The 17,456-nt window shown below is 41.6% G+C and overlaps 1 protein-coding gene across 4 annotated transcripts in view; it reads left to right on the top strand.

Annotated features, from left to right (window-relative positions):
• Positions 1-17,456, top strand: part of PIP5K1C (phosphatidylinositol-4-phosphate 5-kinase type 1 gamma) — a 291,197-nt gene that overhangs the window by 247,275 nt on the left and 26,466 nt on the right. For 2 of the 4 annotated variants that reach the window (XM_077253725.1, XM_077253706.1), the window contains one exon: positions 13,394-13,477. The exons of the other annotated variants lie outside the window; for them this stretch is intronic. In XM_077253725.1, the coding sequence (XP_077109840.1) occupies positions 13,394-13,477 (84 nt within the window). The remainder of the gene's footprint in view (positions 1-13,393; positions 13,478-17,456) is intronic. 4 annotated transcript variants of the gene reach the window in all.

Raw genomic sequence — 17,456 nt, 5'->3', positions numbered from 1 at the left:
TTTCTTTGAGGTGTGGGTGTGTGTGTGTGTGGTGTGATATATATATACATATACACACACGCACACGCACGCACTGTATGTATACCATATTTTTCGGATTGTAAGATGCACCCAGGTTTGGACGATTGAAAATAAGAAATGATTATTAATATTAAAACTTCCCTGGTCCCCAGAGCTTCAGTTAACCAAATTTATTTGGTTTATTTGTTAATAGAAAGAGGCAATTATTTCTTATTCCTGGCATTTTAGGTACTTTACTAGATGTCATTTATTCCTTTGAGACTTGAATGGCTTTTAAAAAAGTGAAGTTTCTATGCCTCTTCTGTTTTTTGAGTTTACCCTAATTGATTCCTTGTTTGGTGATGTCAACCATCTTATGATTCTCAATAAATAAAACATTGAAAACAAAGCAAAACGTCCCTGGTGCTGTAAAGATGTGGCGTGGGATAATGTGTTAGCTCTATGGTGCTAGTTTATTGATGCTTTAGGGTAGAAGAGGGGGTATTCCAAAGTGGCAGAAGCATATTAGGAGGATTTTACCAAAAAAAATAAAGCGCGCTATATACTGTACAAAACAATGACCTAACAAGGTCCCAGTACAGTTTTGGTTGTCTTGTACCAAAATTCATAAAGAGAACAAATACATTTAAGGGGTTGTCCTGTCCAGATCGATAAGTTTACAGTCACTTTGTGTGACTGCAGACTTATCAATTCCCGCAGTGCAGACACTGTGTTCTGCAGGGAGTAGCCAGTTTCAGACCTTGGACCGTAGAGTATGTATGAGTTAGCTATACATACTTCTGGCCAGTGGTCATGGCCTCATTTCCATACACTTGTATGGAGCGAGGCCGTGCCCTCTAGTCAGCTGTAGCCTCTAGTCTGCAACACCCACTGGCTGGCCGCGTCACTAGACTGGGCAAAGCCTTGCTCAATATGGAGCAGATGCCCACTGACCAGGAGCAGGCATAACTCATACATATCCTCCGGTCCCGGCTCGGAAACCGGCGAATCCCCGCAGCGCACAGTGCGCGCACTGGGGGGATTCATAAGTCTGCAGTTGCACAGAGTGACTGCAGACTTATCGTTTTGGACTGGACAACCCCTTTAATTGTGAGATTGTTAACTACATTCTTGGTGTCTTACATCTGTTACGTCTTTCTTTTATACCACTTGCACTCCTTACACACAGTTTTGCAAGCTGTACTTCAGTAGAAATTTATTCTAATTTCCACACTGTAAAGGATGCCTATTGTAGATTTGATATCAAGCAGTGCTGTGCTACACTTATTTTCTATGCCCTTCATGACCGCGCATAAATGTGAGCAAACAAGGATGCATCCCAGACAGTGCCTTGAAAAAGTAAACCTGTCACATGTAGGTAGCAAGTTGATTTACACTTAGCAGAGGTTTCTAAAACTACCAGACAAAAGCTCATCTTCTGCATTTACATGTTTCACACTCTGTGCACCATACATACAGTGCTGTGAAAAAGTATTCATGCCCGTTAATTTTTCCACATTATACCCACTAACTTAAATACATTTTATTGGAATGTTATGTGATACACCAATACAAAGTAGCAAGTATTTGTGAAAGGAGATCATACATGGTTTTCTAATTATTTTCAAAATATAAAACTGAAAATTGTGACGTACATTTGTATTCAGTCCCCCCGAGTCAGTGCTTTTGTAGGACCACCTTTCGCTGCAATTATTGCTGAAAGTCTTTTCGGGAATGTCTCTACCAGCTTTGCACATCTGGAGGCTGAAATGTTTGTCCATTCTTGTTTGCAAATTAGCTCGAGCTCAGTGAGATGTGTATGGCAATTTTCAAGTCTTGCTGCAGATTTTAAATCTGATTTAGGACTGGACTGTGACTGGGCTTTTCAAACACATGAATATGCTTTGATCTAAACCATTTCACCGTAGCTCTGACAGAATGTTTAGGTTCATAGTCCTGCTACTCCCCAGTTTCAAGTCTTTTGCAGGTTTTCCTCCTCGATTGCCTTGTGTTTAACTCCATCTATCTTCCCATCAACGCTGTACAGCTTAGCTTCCCTGTCTGCTAAAGAGAAGCATCCCTTCAGCATGATGCTTCCACCACCATGTGTGACCATGGGGATGGTGTTTTCAGGGTGATGTGCAGTATTCGTTTTCCACTACACATAGTTTTGCATTTAGCCCCAAAAAAATTACTTTGTTCTCATCTGACCGGAGCACCTTATTCCATATGTTAGCTGTGTTCCCTACATAGTTTTTTGTAAACTGCAAACGTGAGTTCTTTTGGCTTACTTTCAAAAATGGCTTTCTTCTTGACCACTCTTTCATAAAGGCCTGATTTGCGAAGTATATGACTATTAACCCCTTCCTGACATTGGACATACTTGTGTGTCCTATTTTGCAATATGTTCTCGCAAGTGGATGAACTGGTACGTCCTGGTGATCGCGTGAGCACAGAAGCTATGCCCGCATGATCGGCTGTTTAACCCTTGAAATGCTGCAATCAATAGTGATTGCAGCATTTATAAGGCTAATAGAGGAAGGGGGCTAACAATGGTAGTCATGGCAACCCGACGTAATCATGGGCTGCTAAAGGTAGTCATCATACTGCCGAGCAAAAATGGAAAAAAGGTAATTAAAAAGTGAATGGAAATTAACCCCTTCACCCCCAAGCCTGTTTTCACCTTCCTGACCAGACCAAATTTTACAATTCTGCCCAGTGTCATTTTATGAGGTATTAAATCTGGAACGCTTCAAACGATCCCGCAGATTCTGAAGCTGTTTTCTCGTGACCTATTGTACTTTTTGATAATTTATTTGTGAAAATATTGGAAATTCGGTGTCATTTTTTTTTAATTTTGCAATTTTCAAACATTTTCATTTTATTCCTTTAAATCACAGAATTAGGTCACACAAAATAGTTAATGAATAATATTTTCCATGTGTGTACTTTACATGAGCACAATTTGTGAAACAGAATTTTTTTGTTATAAGGGGTAAAAGCTGACCAGCGATTTCTCATTTTTCTCTCACAATTTACAAAACCATTTTTTGAAGGGACCACATCACATTTAAATTGACTTTGAGGGGTCTATATGAGAGAAAATACCCACAAGTGACACCAATAGAAAAATGCACCCCTCCAGGTGTTCAAACCACATTCAAGAAGTTCATTATCCATTCAGGTGCTTCACAGGAATTAATGGAAAGTGGAAGAAAAAAATGAACGTTTAACTTTCTCACAAACAATGTATTTAGACCCAATTTTTTTATTTTTTCAAGGGTAACAGGAAAAATTAGACCCCAAAATCTGTTGTGCAATTTTTTCTGAGCATACCGATACCCAATATGTGGGGGAAAACCAATGTTTGGGCACACAGCAGAGGTCAGAATGGAAGTAGTGTAATTTGACTTTTTGAACATGAAATTTGCTGGAACAATTAGCGGACGTCATGTTGCGTTTTGAGAGCCTAAACAGTAGAAACTGCTCACAAGTGACCCTATTTTGGAAACTAGACCCCTCCGGAAACTTAGGCCCCTTTCACATATCAGTTTTTTGCTGTCAGTCACAATCCGTTGGATCGACTGATCCGTCACAGATTGTGAAAAACTGATGCAACAGATTCGTTTTTTGTATGGATCCGACTAGCGGATCTGGCTAATTGGATTGGAGCATGCTCAGTTAAAACGCAAGATTCCGTCATTTGACGGATCCGGCGCCATAGGCTCCCATTCTAGCAAACGACGGACGGTGACAGATTTTTTCGATGTACACAAAAAACGTTAGTTTGTCTGTCACCGGACAAACAATTTTTGACGGATCTGGCGAACGACGGATGAAGCATGAGGCCATCCTTCGCAATCTGTCGCTAATGCAAGTCTATGAGAAAAAAACAGATCCGGCGGCATCAGTCGCCGGATCCGTTTTTTTTTTCTAAATTTGACGGATTGTGACTGATGGCAAAAAACTGATGTGTGAAAGGGGCCTTATCTACATATGTGGTGAGCAACTTGAAACTCCAGGTGCTTCATAGAAGTCTATAATGTTAAGAGGTAAAAATAAAAAAAACACATTTTTCCCACAAAAATGTTTTTTTAGCCCCACATTTTGCACTTTCATAAGGGTAGCAAGAGAAATTGCACCATTCAGTTTGTTCTGCAATTTTCTCTGAATACACCGATACCCCATATATGGGGGAAAACAACTGTTTGGGAGCATGGCACCACTCAGACAGGAAGGAGTGCCATTTTGGAACGCAGACTTTCATGGAATTGTGTGCAAGTGTCATCGTGTTTGGTGAACCCCTGGTGTGCCTAAACACTGTCAAAACCCCCCACATATGACCCAATTTTGGAAACTAGTCCGCTCACAGATTGTATCCATACATGTGGTGATCACCTTTAACCCCCATGTGCTTTACAGAAAGAAAATGAAGAAAAAAATATTTTTGGCTCCAAATTTTTAATTTTTCTAAGGGCTATTAGGAAAAAATGGATCTTGATTTGTTGTTAAAATGTCTTCTGAGAGCGCAATACCCTACATGTAAACGGGAAATATTTTTCAGGCACAGTACAAAGCTGAGAAGGGATGGAGCGCCATATTATAGTGCGGATTTTACTGTTATGGTTTGCACCTGCCATGACCCAATGGGAGAGTCCTGAAGTGCCAGACCAGCAGAACACCTCATAAGTGACCCTATTTTACAAAATACACCTCTTGATGAATTAATCTAGGGGTGCAGTGATCACATTGACACCACAAGTGTGTCACTGAATTTTATACCATTGGGTAGTGAAGAAAAAATAATTACATTTTTACCACAAAAATAATGTTTTAGCCCCAGATTTTACATTTTCACAAGGAGAAATGGGTAAAAATTGCTCCAAAATTTGTCCAACAATTTCTGCTAAATGTAGAACTACCTAATGTGTTGCTGTGCAGTACTGGTTAGCCATACGGAGAGACTCGGGAGGGACCAAGAGCTATATGCCTCCTGGTGCGCAGATTTTCCTAGAATAGTTTGCCGACTCCATATACAGAGCCCCTCAAGTGACCCCATTTGGGAAATTATACGCCTTTTGGAATGTTATCTACAGGTGTAGTGACGATTTTTACTCCATCAGTGTTTTCCTGAGTAAATTGTAAACTGCCACTGAAGTGACCAGAAGCATGAGCTGGGCACCACAATGTACTGGAGACACGCACCTGTAAATTAGGCCAGCTGTCATCGCTACAGAAATTCCAAACATGTGGATGCTAAATGTGGTTTAGGCACACGGGTTTCAGAAGGGAGGGGTCATTTTGGATTTGGGCGAGCAGAATTTGCTGGATTTCTTTTGAGTTGTGAGATGCCATAGCCCTTTTCTAGAGCCTTTGTGCTACCAGTAACGTGGAAGCCCCCTATATTTCCATTGACAAATGACAGACCTGAGTGAGGACTTTGCTAATTTTGTTGATTGAGTTGAAGCTTTTATTGGGAACATTTTACATAACGCTTGGGATCACATTTATCCTGCGCTCTACGCTGAGCACTTACTTTTGGGTTTTCACCTAAATTACAGAGTGATGTGCATCAGATGAAACCCCCAAGGGATCCACTCACAATAATGAGACAGCAGAGTTACTATGGACTACATCTGGCCTCTTTTCAGTGGTGTCCTTTTCTTCAGAAATGCACAAAACAGTGGCAAGACTGTGCTTTAATGCACGTCTAAAAAGACTGGCACCATTAGATCATATGCGGCCAGACAGCATCCAGTGCCTTCATCTGCCTCATTATAGAGAATCTTCCATCTGGGTTCTGTCTGAATCGCGTATTTCAGATATTTATATGAAAACCCCAGTCTAAGCTCTCGGAGCACGATAATTGTGAGCCCATCCTTTTTGTGATCTTTGGGAGGCAGAATGAACAAATCAACAGCAGGTGAAGAATTGGTTTTACTTTTTTTATATACTGTTTCTCATGTGGTAGAAGTGAGTAGGCGACTTTATTCTTCGGGATTGTGTGATTACAGCGATACTAGATTTATATATTTTTTTAGGTTTGGTTGCTATCACACACTAAGATGCTTTTTATTGCACAAACGCTGCACCATATTTCAAGACTTATAATTTTTCCATATTTAAGCCTACAGAGTTATGTGACTTCTTGTTTTTTGCATTTTTATTGGTACAATTTTCGGTCACATGACATGTTTTGATCGCTTTTCATTTTGATATTTTGGAGACAGAATGAACATAAAACAGCAATTTAGGAATAGTTTTGGGGCTTTTTTATGTCGTTCTGCATGTGGTAAAATTGATAAGGCAGCTTTATTCTTCGGGTCAGTGTGATTACAGATACCACATTTATATATAAATAGTTTTCACTGTGGAAAACTGCCAAAACATTTAAATGTAAATCTATATATATGAGGCATCGTGATTACTCGCTAATCCCACCCCCTGCACAGTAGCTCCGCCCCCCACATCACCACACACAATCCCGCCCCCCACCACATTACCACACACAATCCCGCCCCCACCACATTACCACACACAATCACGCCCCCCCACCACATTACCCCACACAATCCCACCCCCCACCACATTACCACACACAATCACGCCCCTCCACCACATTACCACACACAATCCCGCCCCCCACCACATTACCACACACAATCCCGCCCCCAACCACATTACCACACACAATCCTGCCCCCTCCACATTACTACACATAATCCCGCCCCCCACCACATTACCACACATAATCCCGCCCCCACCACTTTACCACACACAATCCCGCCCTCCCACCACATTACCACACATAATCCCGCCCCACCACATTACCACACACAATCCCGCCCCCCCACCACATTACCACACACAATCCTGCCTCCACCACATTACCACACACAATCCCGCCCCCCCACCACATTACCCCACACAATCCCACCCCCCACCACATTACCACACACAATCCCGCCCCTCCAGCACATTACCACACATAATCCCGCCCCCCACCACATTACCACACACAATCCCGCCCCCCACCACATTACCACACATAATCCCGCCCCCACCACATTACCACACACAATCCCGCCCCCCCCCACATTACCACCCATAATCCCACCCCAACCACATTACCACACATAATCCTGCCCCCCCACCACATTACCACTTGAGGCTCCGTCCCCACACATTACCACATGAGGCTCCGTCCTCACACATTACCACACGAGGCTCCGTCCCTCCACAATACCACATGAGGCTCTGTCCCCACACATTACCATACGAGGCTCCGTCCTCACACATTACCACATGAGGCTCCGTTCCTCCACAATACCACACGAGGCTCTGTCCCCACACATTACCACACGAGGCTCCGTCCTTACACATTACCACACGAGGCTCTGTCCTCACACATTACCACACGAGGCTCAGTCTTCACACATTACCACACGAGGCTCAGTCTCCACACATTACCACATGAGGCTCTGCTCCCACATTACCATACAAGGCTCTGTCCCCACACATTACCACACGAATCCAGTTTGCTTTTGATTTTACACTGTGAATAAAATGTATTAGTATTATTCAGATTTTTAATTATTATTATTATTAACTTCATTTTAACCCCTTAGTGACAGAGCCAATTTGGTACTTAATGACCGAGCCAATTTTTACAATTCTGACCACTGTCACTTTATGAGGTTATAACTCTGGAATACTTTAACGGATCCCACTGATTCTGAGACTGTTTTTTCGTGACATATTGTACTTAATGTTAGTGGTAACATTTCTTCGATATTACCTGCGATTATTTATGAAAAAAATGGAAATATGGTGAAAATTTTTTACATTTTGCAATTTTCAAACTTTGTATTTTTATGCCCTTAAATCAGAGAGATATGTCACAAAAAATAGTTAAATAGTTAATAAATAACATTTCCCACATGTCTACTTTACATCAGCACAATTTTGGAAACAATTTTTTTTTTTGTTAGGGAGTTATAAGGGTTAAAAGTTGACCAGCAATTTCTCGTTTTTACAGCACCATTTTTTTTTAGGGACCACATCACATTTGAAGTCATTTTGAGGGGTCTATATGATAGAAAATAACCAAGTGTGACACCATTCTAAAAACTGCACCCCTCAAGGTGCTCTAAACCACATTCAAGAAGTTTATTAACCCTTTGCGTGCTTCACAGGAACTGAAACAATGTGGAAGGAAAAAATGAACATTTAACTTTTTTTTGCAAACATTTTACTTCAGAACCATTTTTTTTTTATTTTCACAAGTGTAAAAACAGAAATTTAACCATAAATTTTGTTGTGCAATTTCTGCTAAATACGCCGATACCCCATATGTGGGGGTAAACCACTGTTTGGGCGCACAGCAGAGCTTGGAAGTGAAGGAGCGCCGTTTGACTTTTTCAATGCAGAATTGGCTGGAATTGAGATTGGATGCCATGTCACGTTTAGAGATCTTTTTTTAGAGAAAAAATGATCTTTTTGCCCCCAAATTTTTATTTTCACAAGGGTAACATGAGAAATTAGACCACAAAAGTTGTTGTCCAATTTCTCCTGAGTACGTCAATACCCCGTATGTGGGGGTAAACCACTCTTTGGGCGTACCGCAGAGCTTGGAAGAGAAGGAGTGCCGTACTTTTTCAATGTAGAATTGGCTGGAATTGAGATCAGATGCCATGTCGCGTTTGGAGAGCCCCTGATGTGCCTAAACAGTAGAAACCCCCAACAAGTGACCCCATTTTGGAAACTAGATGTGTGGTGAGAACTTTGAATGCCCAAGTGCTTCACAGAAGTTTATAATGCAGAGTCGTGAAAATAAAAAATTTTTTTTTTTTCCACAAAAAAGATTTTTTAGCCCCCACGTTTTTATTTTCACAAGGGTAACAGGAGAAATTGGACACCAAAAATTGTTGTCCAATTTGTCCTGAGTATGCTGATACCCCATATGTGGGGGTAAACCACTGTTTGGGCGCACGGCAGAGCTCGGAAGGGAAGGAGCGCCGTTTTGGAATGCAGACTTTGATAGAATGGTCTGCGGGCGTTATGTTGCGTTTGCACAGCCCCTGATGTACCTAAACAGTAGAAACCCCCCACAAGTGACCCCATTTTGGAAACTAGACCCCCCAAGGAACTGATCTAGATATGTGGTGATAACTTTGAATGTCCAAGTGCTTCACAGAAGTTTATAATGCAGAGTCGTGAAAATAAAAAATATTTTTTTTTTCCACAAAGATTTTTTAGCCCCCACGTTTTTATTTTCACAAGGGTAACAGGAGAAATTGGACCCTAAAAGTTGTTATTCAATTTATCCCGAGTACGCTGATGCCCCATATGGGGGGTAAACCACTGTTTGGGCGCACGGCAGAGCTCAGAAGGGAGGGAGCACCATTTGACTTTTTGAGCGCAAAATTGGCTGTCGTGTTTGGAGACCCCCTGATGAACCTAAACAGTGGAAACCCCCCAATTCTAAATCCAACCCTAACCCCAACACACCCCTAATCCCAACCCGATCCATAATCCTAATCACAACCCTAACGATAATCACAACCCTAACCCCAAAACAACCCTAATCTCAACCCTAACCATAACCCTAATCAAAACCCTAAATCCAACACACCCCTAATCCTAATCTCAACCCTAACCTCAAACCTAACCCTAATCCCAATACACCCCTAATCCCAACCCTAATCTTAGCCCTAATGCCAACCCTAACCCTAATCCCAAACGTAACCCTAATGCCAACCCTAACCCTAATACCAACCCTAATCCAAACCCTAACCCTAATCCCAACTCTAACCCTAACTTTAGCCGCAACCCTAGCCCTAACTTTAGCCCCAACCCTTGCCCTAACTTTAGCCCCAACCCTAACCCTAACTCTAACTTTAGCCCCAACCCTAACCCTAACTTTAGCCCCAACCCTAACCCTAGCCCTAACCCTAATTTTAGCCCCAACCCTAGCCCTAACCCTAACTTTAGCCCTAACCCTAAATTTAGCCCCAACCCTAACCCTAAATTTAACCCTAACTTTAGCCCCAACCCTAACCCTAGCCATAAGGCTACTTTCACACTTGTGTCGTGTGGCATCTGTCGCAATCCGTCGTTTTGGACAAAAAACGGATCCTTCAAATGTGCCCGCAGGATGCCTTTTTTGCCCATAGACTTGTATTGCCGACGGATGGCCACACGTCGCGTCTGTCGTGCACTGGATCCGTTGTGTTTTGGCGGACCGTCGTCACAAAAAAAAGTTCAATGTAACCTTTTTTTTGTACGTCGCGTCCGCCATTTCCTCGCATGCGTGGCCGTAACTCTGCCCCCTCTTCCCCAGGACATGGACTGGGCAGTGGATGCATTGAAAAACTGCATCCGCTGCCCACGTTGTGCACAATTTTCACAACGAGCGTCAGTACGTTGGGCCGACGCATTGCGACGGCCCCGTACCGACGCAAGTGTGAAAGAAGCCTAACACTAACCCTAAATTTAGCCCCAACCCTAACCCTAAATTTAGCCCCAACCCTAACCCTAATTTTAGCCCCAACTCCTCTCCTGCCGGCCGGCAGATGGCGGGCGCACTGCGCATGCGCCCGCCATTTTCTTTCCGATGAAGAAGCCGGGGGACGCAGGAGGACCCAGGGACACCGGTAAGTTTGATAGGGTCTCCGAATCCCCCTATTTCTCTGTCCTCTGATGTGCGATCGCATCAGAGGACAGAGAATGACAGATCGCTTTTTTTTTTTTTTTTTTTTGCGACCGCTGGTAAACAGTTAATTACCGGTGATCGCAAAACAGAGGTCGGTAAAAACCGACCCGATCATGTTCTTTGGGGTCTCGGCTACCCCCGGCAGCCGAGACCCCAAAGATCCTCCGGGTGCCGGCCGACGGGCATTTTTTTGCCGGAAAAAGATAGCGGCGCCCATCGGGAGCCACGAGGAGCACCGGGGGAGACAGGTGAGTATCGGGGGGCTATCGGGGACCCCATTTCTCTGTCCTCTGATGTGCGATCACATCGGAGGACAGAGAAATTAAAAGGGAAATCGCGTTTTTTGTTTTTTTGCGATCGCCGGTAAACCACTGCAGTGCACGAGCATTGGAATGGATTAGAACTGTCAGTGCTGCACTGACACAAGCCCCTGAGACCATCAGGACTATATTGGGTCACCATGGCAATGATCGGGCCCCTGCTAAAACGTCGCGGAGGAGTAGATCGGAGTGCAGAGGGGGATCTCTGTCAGCACACCTACTAAATAGTACAGAAGCAGCATTTAGGGGGTTAAAGTGCTGGGACTGGTGTGGGCACTGCTCCTGCCCTGAGCGCCGGTGTCGGCTGTCAGAATCAGCTGACACCCGGCGGTCATTACTTGCACACAGCCACTGTGCTGGCAAAATTGTCTGTACGTACTCAGTGTGTCCAAAGGCTGTAAGTACCAGCTGACCATGACGTACTCAGTATGTCCAAGGTCGGAAAGGGGTTAACACATATCACTAATTTAATTAAACTGTACTGATACTAACTGCCATGCTCAGGTGAGGAGACAATACATTTTGGTTTAAATTTGGTTTAAATTCCTGCTATACCTGCTTTTTATTTTCACTAAAACGATGCAAAAACTAATGGCAGTGATTTTTGCTAAGTATTTGCTGCTTTTTTGAGCATATTCATTTCTTTCTATGGTTGAAAAAACACTGCAAAACGCTGAATTGAATTGAAGAATTGACATGCTGCAATTTCAATTCAATCAGAAAAAAAAGCAAGTTTGTGAATGACATTTCTGATATTTCATAGCCTTTCCTGGTAGTATAAAAAGCAGCTTTAAATTTGCATAAAAAAACACAGCAAAAACGCAACATGGAATAATAGCCTATGAAAAGCAGCAAAAAAGCGAGCAAAACCTGTTTTTTGTCTGCAGCTTTCTCAGTGCCAAGAGATCAGGTTTTTGTTGCAGGTAAAAACTGCAAAAAAGCAACGTGTGAACATAGCCTTTGGGTTAAGGAAAATAATTCTACGCTCCTTTGTTTGCGGCATTTCTGTGGCTCTTTTGTCTGGTCTCCTGACAGTTTTGTAGTACCCGGTCCCCTGTGACACAATCTGGGGACCCAACAAGAGAGCCGAAGAAGTGCCTGAGAAGGTGAGCATAGTGTTTTTACTTGCTCTGCTCTTCTCACACAAAATCACACAATTTGGTGAGGTTTAACCACTGCTGATTTCCCTTTGCATTCTTGCCAAATTGTTGAATAATTTTTTGTAGCTAATCTGTTACGCGTGGACGTATCCTTGATCTGCCATTTATCACCTATATGAAATACTGTGCGTTTTTTCCTGAAATTCCTTCCCGTCATATTTTCTTCCTATTCTTCTATGTGATGCATGCTACATCTAAGTTTTGGAGAGCATTTTGCTGACACTGCTTTGATTTTCAATCTTAGCAGTTTGGGTGTATGAGAACGCAACGCATGTGATGTGTGCAGAATAACAGAAGAGTAGGTTACATCTTTCATTTTACCGTCCTACAGACATTGACAGTAACGCCACTGTGAAGTGTCATTCTGGCACCAGTAAGTGCTAAATACATACCATGCGTGTGCAGTGACTGCTCTATTAACCTTCCCATCAATATTTTTTTGATTTCTAAGTATAATCCACAGTCTCTAATTTTAACACTAGTTTACAATATTGAGATTTTCAAAAGCGTAATTTTTGTCTTCTCCAGCTTGTGAATGCTTCATTTTTGCATCATAAAAATTGCAATGTAATACATTTCTCTACTCCTAGTTTAAACAAAATCCAAACCTCTAAATCTGACAAATTGCTGTAGTTACGCTCTACTGCAAGAATGTAATTTTCTCCCTAGTATTGTCTTAAACTGGGCCCTGCATGTCCTTGCTGTTCTCCTGTATTGCATGGGTCTGTCTCCCCTTTCTTCTCTTCTGTTTCTATACATTCTATTTTGCTCGTGTATAGATACATTTCTGCTCTCCTCTCCCTTTCCAAATGTTGTGGTCTGTTTCTGCCTGTGTATCATGTTATGTGTGGCAATCTCAACCCATTCTCAGTCATTTCATTCATCTTTCTCTCATCTGTGTGTTGGATGCATCTCACTCTTCAAATAGTTCACGGATGGGCGTTATTGGGTGTATTCCCCCCGCTTCGACAGGATGCACTCTGCTTCATCATCCACTGACTCTGTAAGTACGATTAGTGCAATAATTTGTTGTAAGGTGGCACGACAAAAGCTAAACATACGTGAGTAGAGTGTAATCCTAGCATCTCCTGTACACCCTCCAGGCATATATGCATTCGTTTATTTTGTTCTTATTTTCTTCTCTTCCCCCTTCCCTGCTTCCTGTTCTGCCTTTACTTTTCTCCTCACCGCTTGTGTAGCCTCCAGATGACCGGAGCTGGATTTATTCTCCACTCCACTATAACCCCCAGATTCAATCTGTCTCGGACGAGGAGAGCGACACAGTAAGTTCTTAAAGGAAGCCTACTAGCACTTTTTCTGTGTTTGTTTTGTATAATTTAACTGTCAAAAGGTCTTTGACATTAAATTATGGTTAGAAGTCAGAAGACATTTTAAGAATGGGGATTACAGCAGTTGCCTATTTGTGTAAAGGTGGTTCTGCCATAGAAACATTTAAAGCCATTACGGTCTCTTTTACATGACGATAACACGCTTTACAACAGCAGAGAGGAACTTTAGCTATCTGTTCATGGCGCAGAATGAGCAATCTATGAAGTGATGCAAAAATCCTTTGCTAGAATATGTTCCATTCTGTGTATGGCTTCTCCCACGAACATCTGTACAAGTTAAAGGGAACCTGTCACCCCAAAAAACACTGTTAATCTGCGGATTAACAGTGTTGTGATCCTGCCCGGCACTGGCACTTTGACCCATGCTGCCGAGGGGAAATTAACTTTTTTCCTCCCAGCAGTGTTAGGGTTCCAGTCATAGGGGAGGTGCCAGCATGGGTTCAGTCACCGCTTTGTGTTTAGAGAGCAGCGGCTGTAACCATGCCCCTCGCACTGACTGACAGCTGGCCCTAATGCAGAGCCTGTGTCAGTAACTGGGTGCATGGTTACAGTAGCCTCTCTCTATACAAAGAGCGGTGGATACCTGAAGTTGCGCCGGTGCCACCCCTATGACTGGAACAAGAATGCTGCTGGTGGGAATAAAGTTAATTTCCTCCTGGCAATGTGGGTCTAAGTGCCAGCACTGAGCAGGTTCACAATGCTGTTAACCAACCGATTAGCCTCATATCTGCTGGTTAATAGTGCTTTTTCAGGTAACAGGTTCACTTTTTGGAAGGATATATAAAATAAGAGGGGATTATAGGGAGAGAAATGGGAAGCGCAGACTTGTGAGTGTAGTAGTTAGTTTCCAAAGGTGTGTACTCAGTGTGAATCCACTCACCTTTTTGGTGTCTTGATATACTGCGTATAGATCCAATCCATGGATCACTCCATTCCTCTTTCCACTCAGTTTGCTGCAAAGATCTGGGAACTGATGAGCGCACTGAACAGTGCTTTCATAGGCGATAACTCTTTGTGAATGTTTTTCCCAGCAATATGCGCTCCTGAAGGATGATGATGGAACTCGATATTCTGATTCCAGGATGATTTTTATTTCAAACTAAAATACAACCGGTTTCGACTTCTTGGAGTCTTCCTCAGGTATAATGTCATGCATATAAACAGATCTATCTGAAAACATTTTATAGCCGATATCCCTGCATGTCAATTTGGGTGGGGGCTGACAGATCTATTCGTCAGACACCCCCAGATACTCAGATATGCAGGAATTTGCACTCTGAGGAATCTTACAAAATTCATATACCAAATAAATTTTATACACGGAACGTGAATGTGTAAAAAGAAAAGAAAAAATTAGGATAAACAAAACGGATGCTTCCATACCGGGTATTTATCGATGTGGTTCCCGAAAATGTTGTACCTGCAAAATTATCACCCATATGACTCATCACATCACGTCGTATAGTACGGGTGAAACCATAGCGATCACACAAAAACTAACATGTGATAGTGATTTTGTGATATATGGTATTACCTGTGCCTGTGGCCTGCAATACGTTGGTCGGACTATTCAGCCCTTACGATCCCGTATGAATGGCCACAGACACAATACTAAAAATGGCTTTTTAAAACAGAGCTTATCCCGGCATTTATGTTTGAAGCATAATTAAACATTTAATATTTCTGTAACCCCGTTGGAGCAAATACCTGGGAATTGTACTAATAGAGTACAAAAGTTAAACTGGAAAGAATCATATTGGATCTTCCGTCTGGGTACATTATACCCAGATGGATTAAATGATGTTATAGAAGGTATATGATGTACAAAGCAAATAAATTGACAGGTACAACATTGCATATTAGTTTTTTTAGTTTTGATATGAATGAAATTTCGAAAATTTGAATTTGTATTTGCCATTTAGAAATAGTCCCAATATGAAAAAAAGGAGTGTTTTTTTTTTTGTTTTTTTTGTTATAATGTATATGTTTGTAGGATTTTACATTTTAGTATGAAATCACACTTTAGTATGTTTAATAACATTTTAAAAGAAATTTTATATATAGTATAATTATATTTATAGTGTTTTTAGAAAAGAAAAAATCATTTTAGTGAAGAATTTGTGTGTAATTTTTTTTTTTTTTTTAGTGTGGAATTTTTTAACACTTTTTTTCTTCCTTGTGTGGGGAAAAAAGAAAAGGAAAAAAAACTTGTGTATAAAATTTATCTGGTATATAAATTTTGTGATTCCTCAGAGTGCAAATTCCTGCATATCTGAGTATCTGGGTGTGTCTGACGAATAGATCTGTCAGCCCCCACCCAAATTGACATGCAGGGATATCTGGTATAAAATGTTTTCAGATAGATCTGTTTATATGCATGACATTATACCTGAGGAAGACTCCAAGAAGTCGAAACCTGTTGTATTTTAGCTTGAAATAAAAATCATCCTTGAATCAGAATATCGAGTTCCATCATCATCCTTCAGGAGCGCATATTGCTGGGAAAAACATTCACAAACTTTTTGGAAGGAGTCAAACAAGCTGGAAAATGTCTATTTATTCAAAAAGTCTATGGAAAAACACAACACTCAAAAGATACAGATACTAATAAAACTGGCTAGTTATTTTAGATCCCTCTAGCTGACCTAATATATCCACTTGGAGCAGATTTACTAATGATCACCTTACCTCCGGAGACCATTTTTAATTTTTAAACTTTTTTTCTATACTTTTTTTCAACAGCCTTAAAAAAGCCTTAAAAAAGTTGTCCTCTACTTGGACAACCCCTTCTCATACCCCATGCTTGGCCCTGATAAAATATAAAAGCGACCCAGCTCTAGCTGTGTCGGCACTTGTGTTTCTGGGGCTGTCCTGCGGTTGTCATTACATGTGAGGCGTGTGCCCAATCATCGCTGGCATCACTGTCTCCACCTTTGGACAAATCGAACATCAAGAGGAAGTCAGGGCTGCTGCTGCTCTCCCAATCTTAAAATTAACATTTTACTTTTTTCAATAAAATTTTACTTTAGCCTCAAATTTTTTATTTTCACAAGGGTAATGAGAAAATGGACTGCAAAATTTGTTGTGTAATATCTCTTGAGTACGCAGATACTCCATCTGTGGGGGGAAACTACTGTTTGGGTGCATGGCAGGGCTTTGAAGGGAAGGAGCACTGTTTGACTTTTTAAACACAAAATTAGCTGGAATAGTTAGCAGATGCCATGTCTAGTTTGGAGATCCACTGATGTGCCTAAACAGTGGAAGCCTCCCACAATTGACGCTATTTTGGAAACTAGATCCCTCAAGGAATGTGTTTAGATGGGAGGTGAGCATCTTGAACTCCCAGGTTGTTCACAGAAGTTGATAATGTTATAATATTGAGCTGCGAAAATGAAATATTTTTTCCCGCAAAAATGTTAGTTTTTCCCAAAATTTCTTTTTTTTTTTTTTTTTTTACAAAGGTAAGGGTAGCAGAATGGACCATACAATTTGTTGTGCAATTTCTCCTGTGAACACAGATACCTCATATGTGGTCGAGAACGACTTTTGAGGCACAGTGCAAAGCTCAGGAGGCCATATTGGATTTCAGATTTTACTGGAATTGTTTGAGGGTTCCATATCACATTGGGAGCCCTTGAGGTGCCAGTATAGCAGAAACACTATAAGGGCTCATACTCACTTGGAGAAATAAGTCAATGGGCGTGAGAAAATAATCGCACAGCTCTCGCACCATGCGAGTGCTGTCCAATTTTTACGCATCGGTGTCCTTTGAAAAGCTGGCAATTCATGTCCGACGTACAGTAAAATCACACTGACATGTTAAGAATAGAAAAGATAGATATATACACATAGAATATAAATATCTTTATATTTCATACAGAGAGAGATAGCAGAATAGCCGATAATTTATTTG

The sequence above is a fragment of the Ranitomeya variabilis genome, chromosome 1 (assembly GCF_051348905.1).
Source record: "Ranitomeya variabilis isolate aRanVar5 chromosome 1, aRanVar5.hap1, whole genome shotgun sequence".
NCBI lineage: Eukaryota > Metazoa > Chordata > Amphibia > Anura > Dendrobatidae > Ranitomeya > Ranitomeya variabilis.
This window is presented reverse-complemented; position numbering and strand designations above follow the sequence as displayed.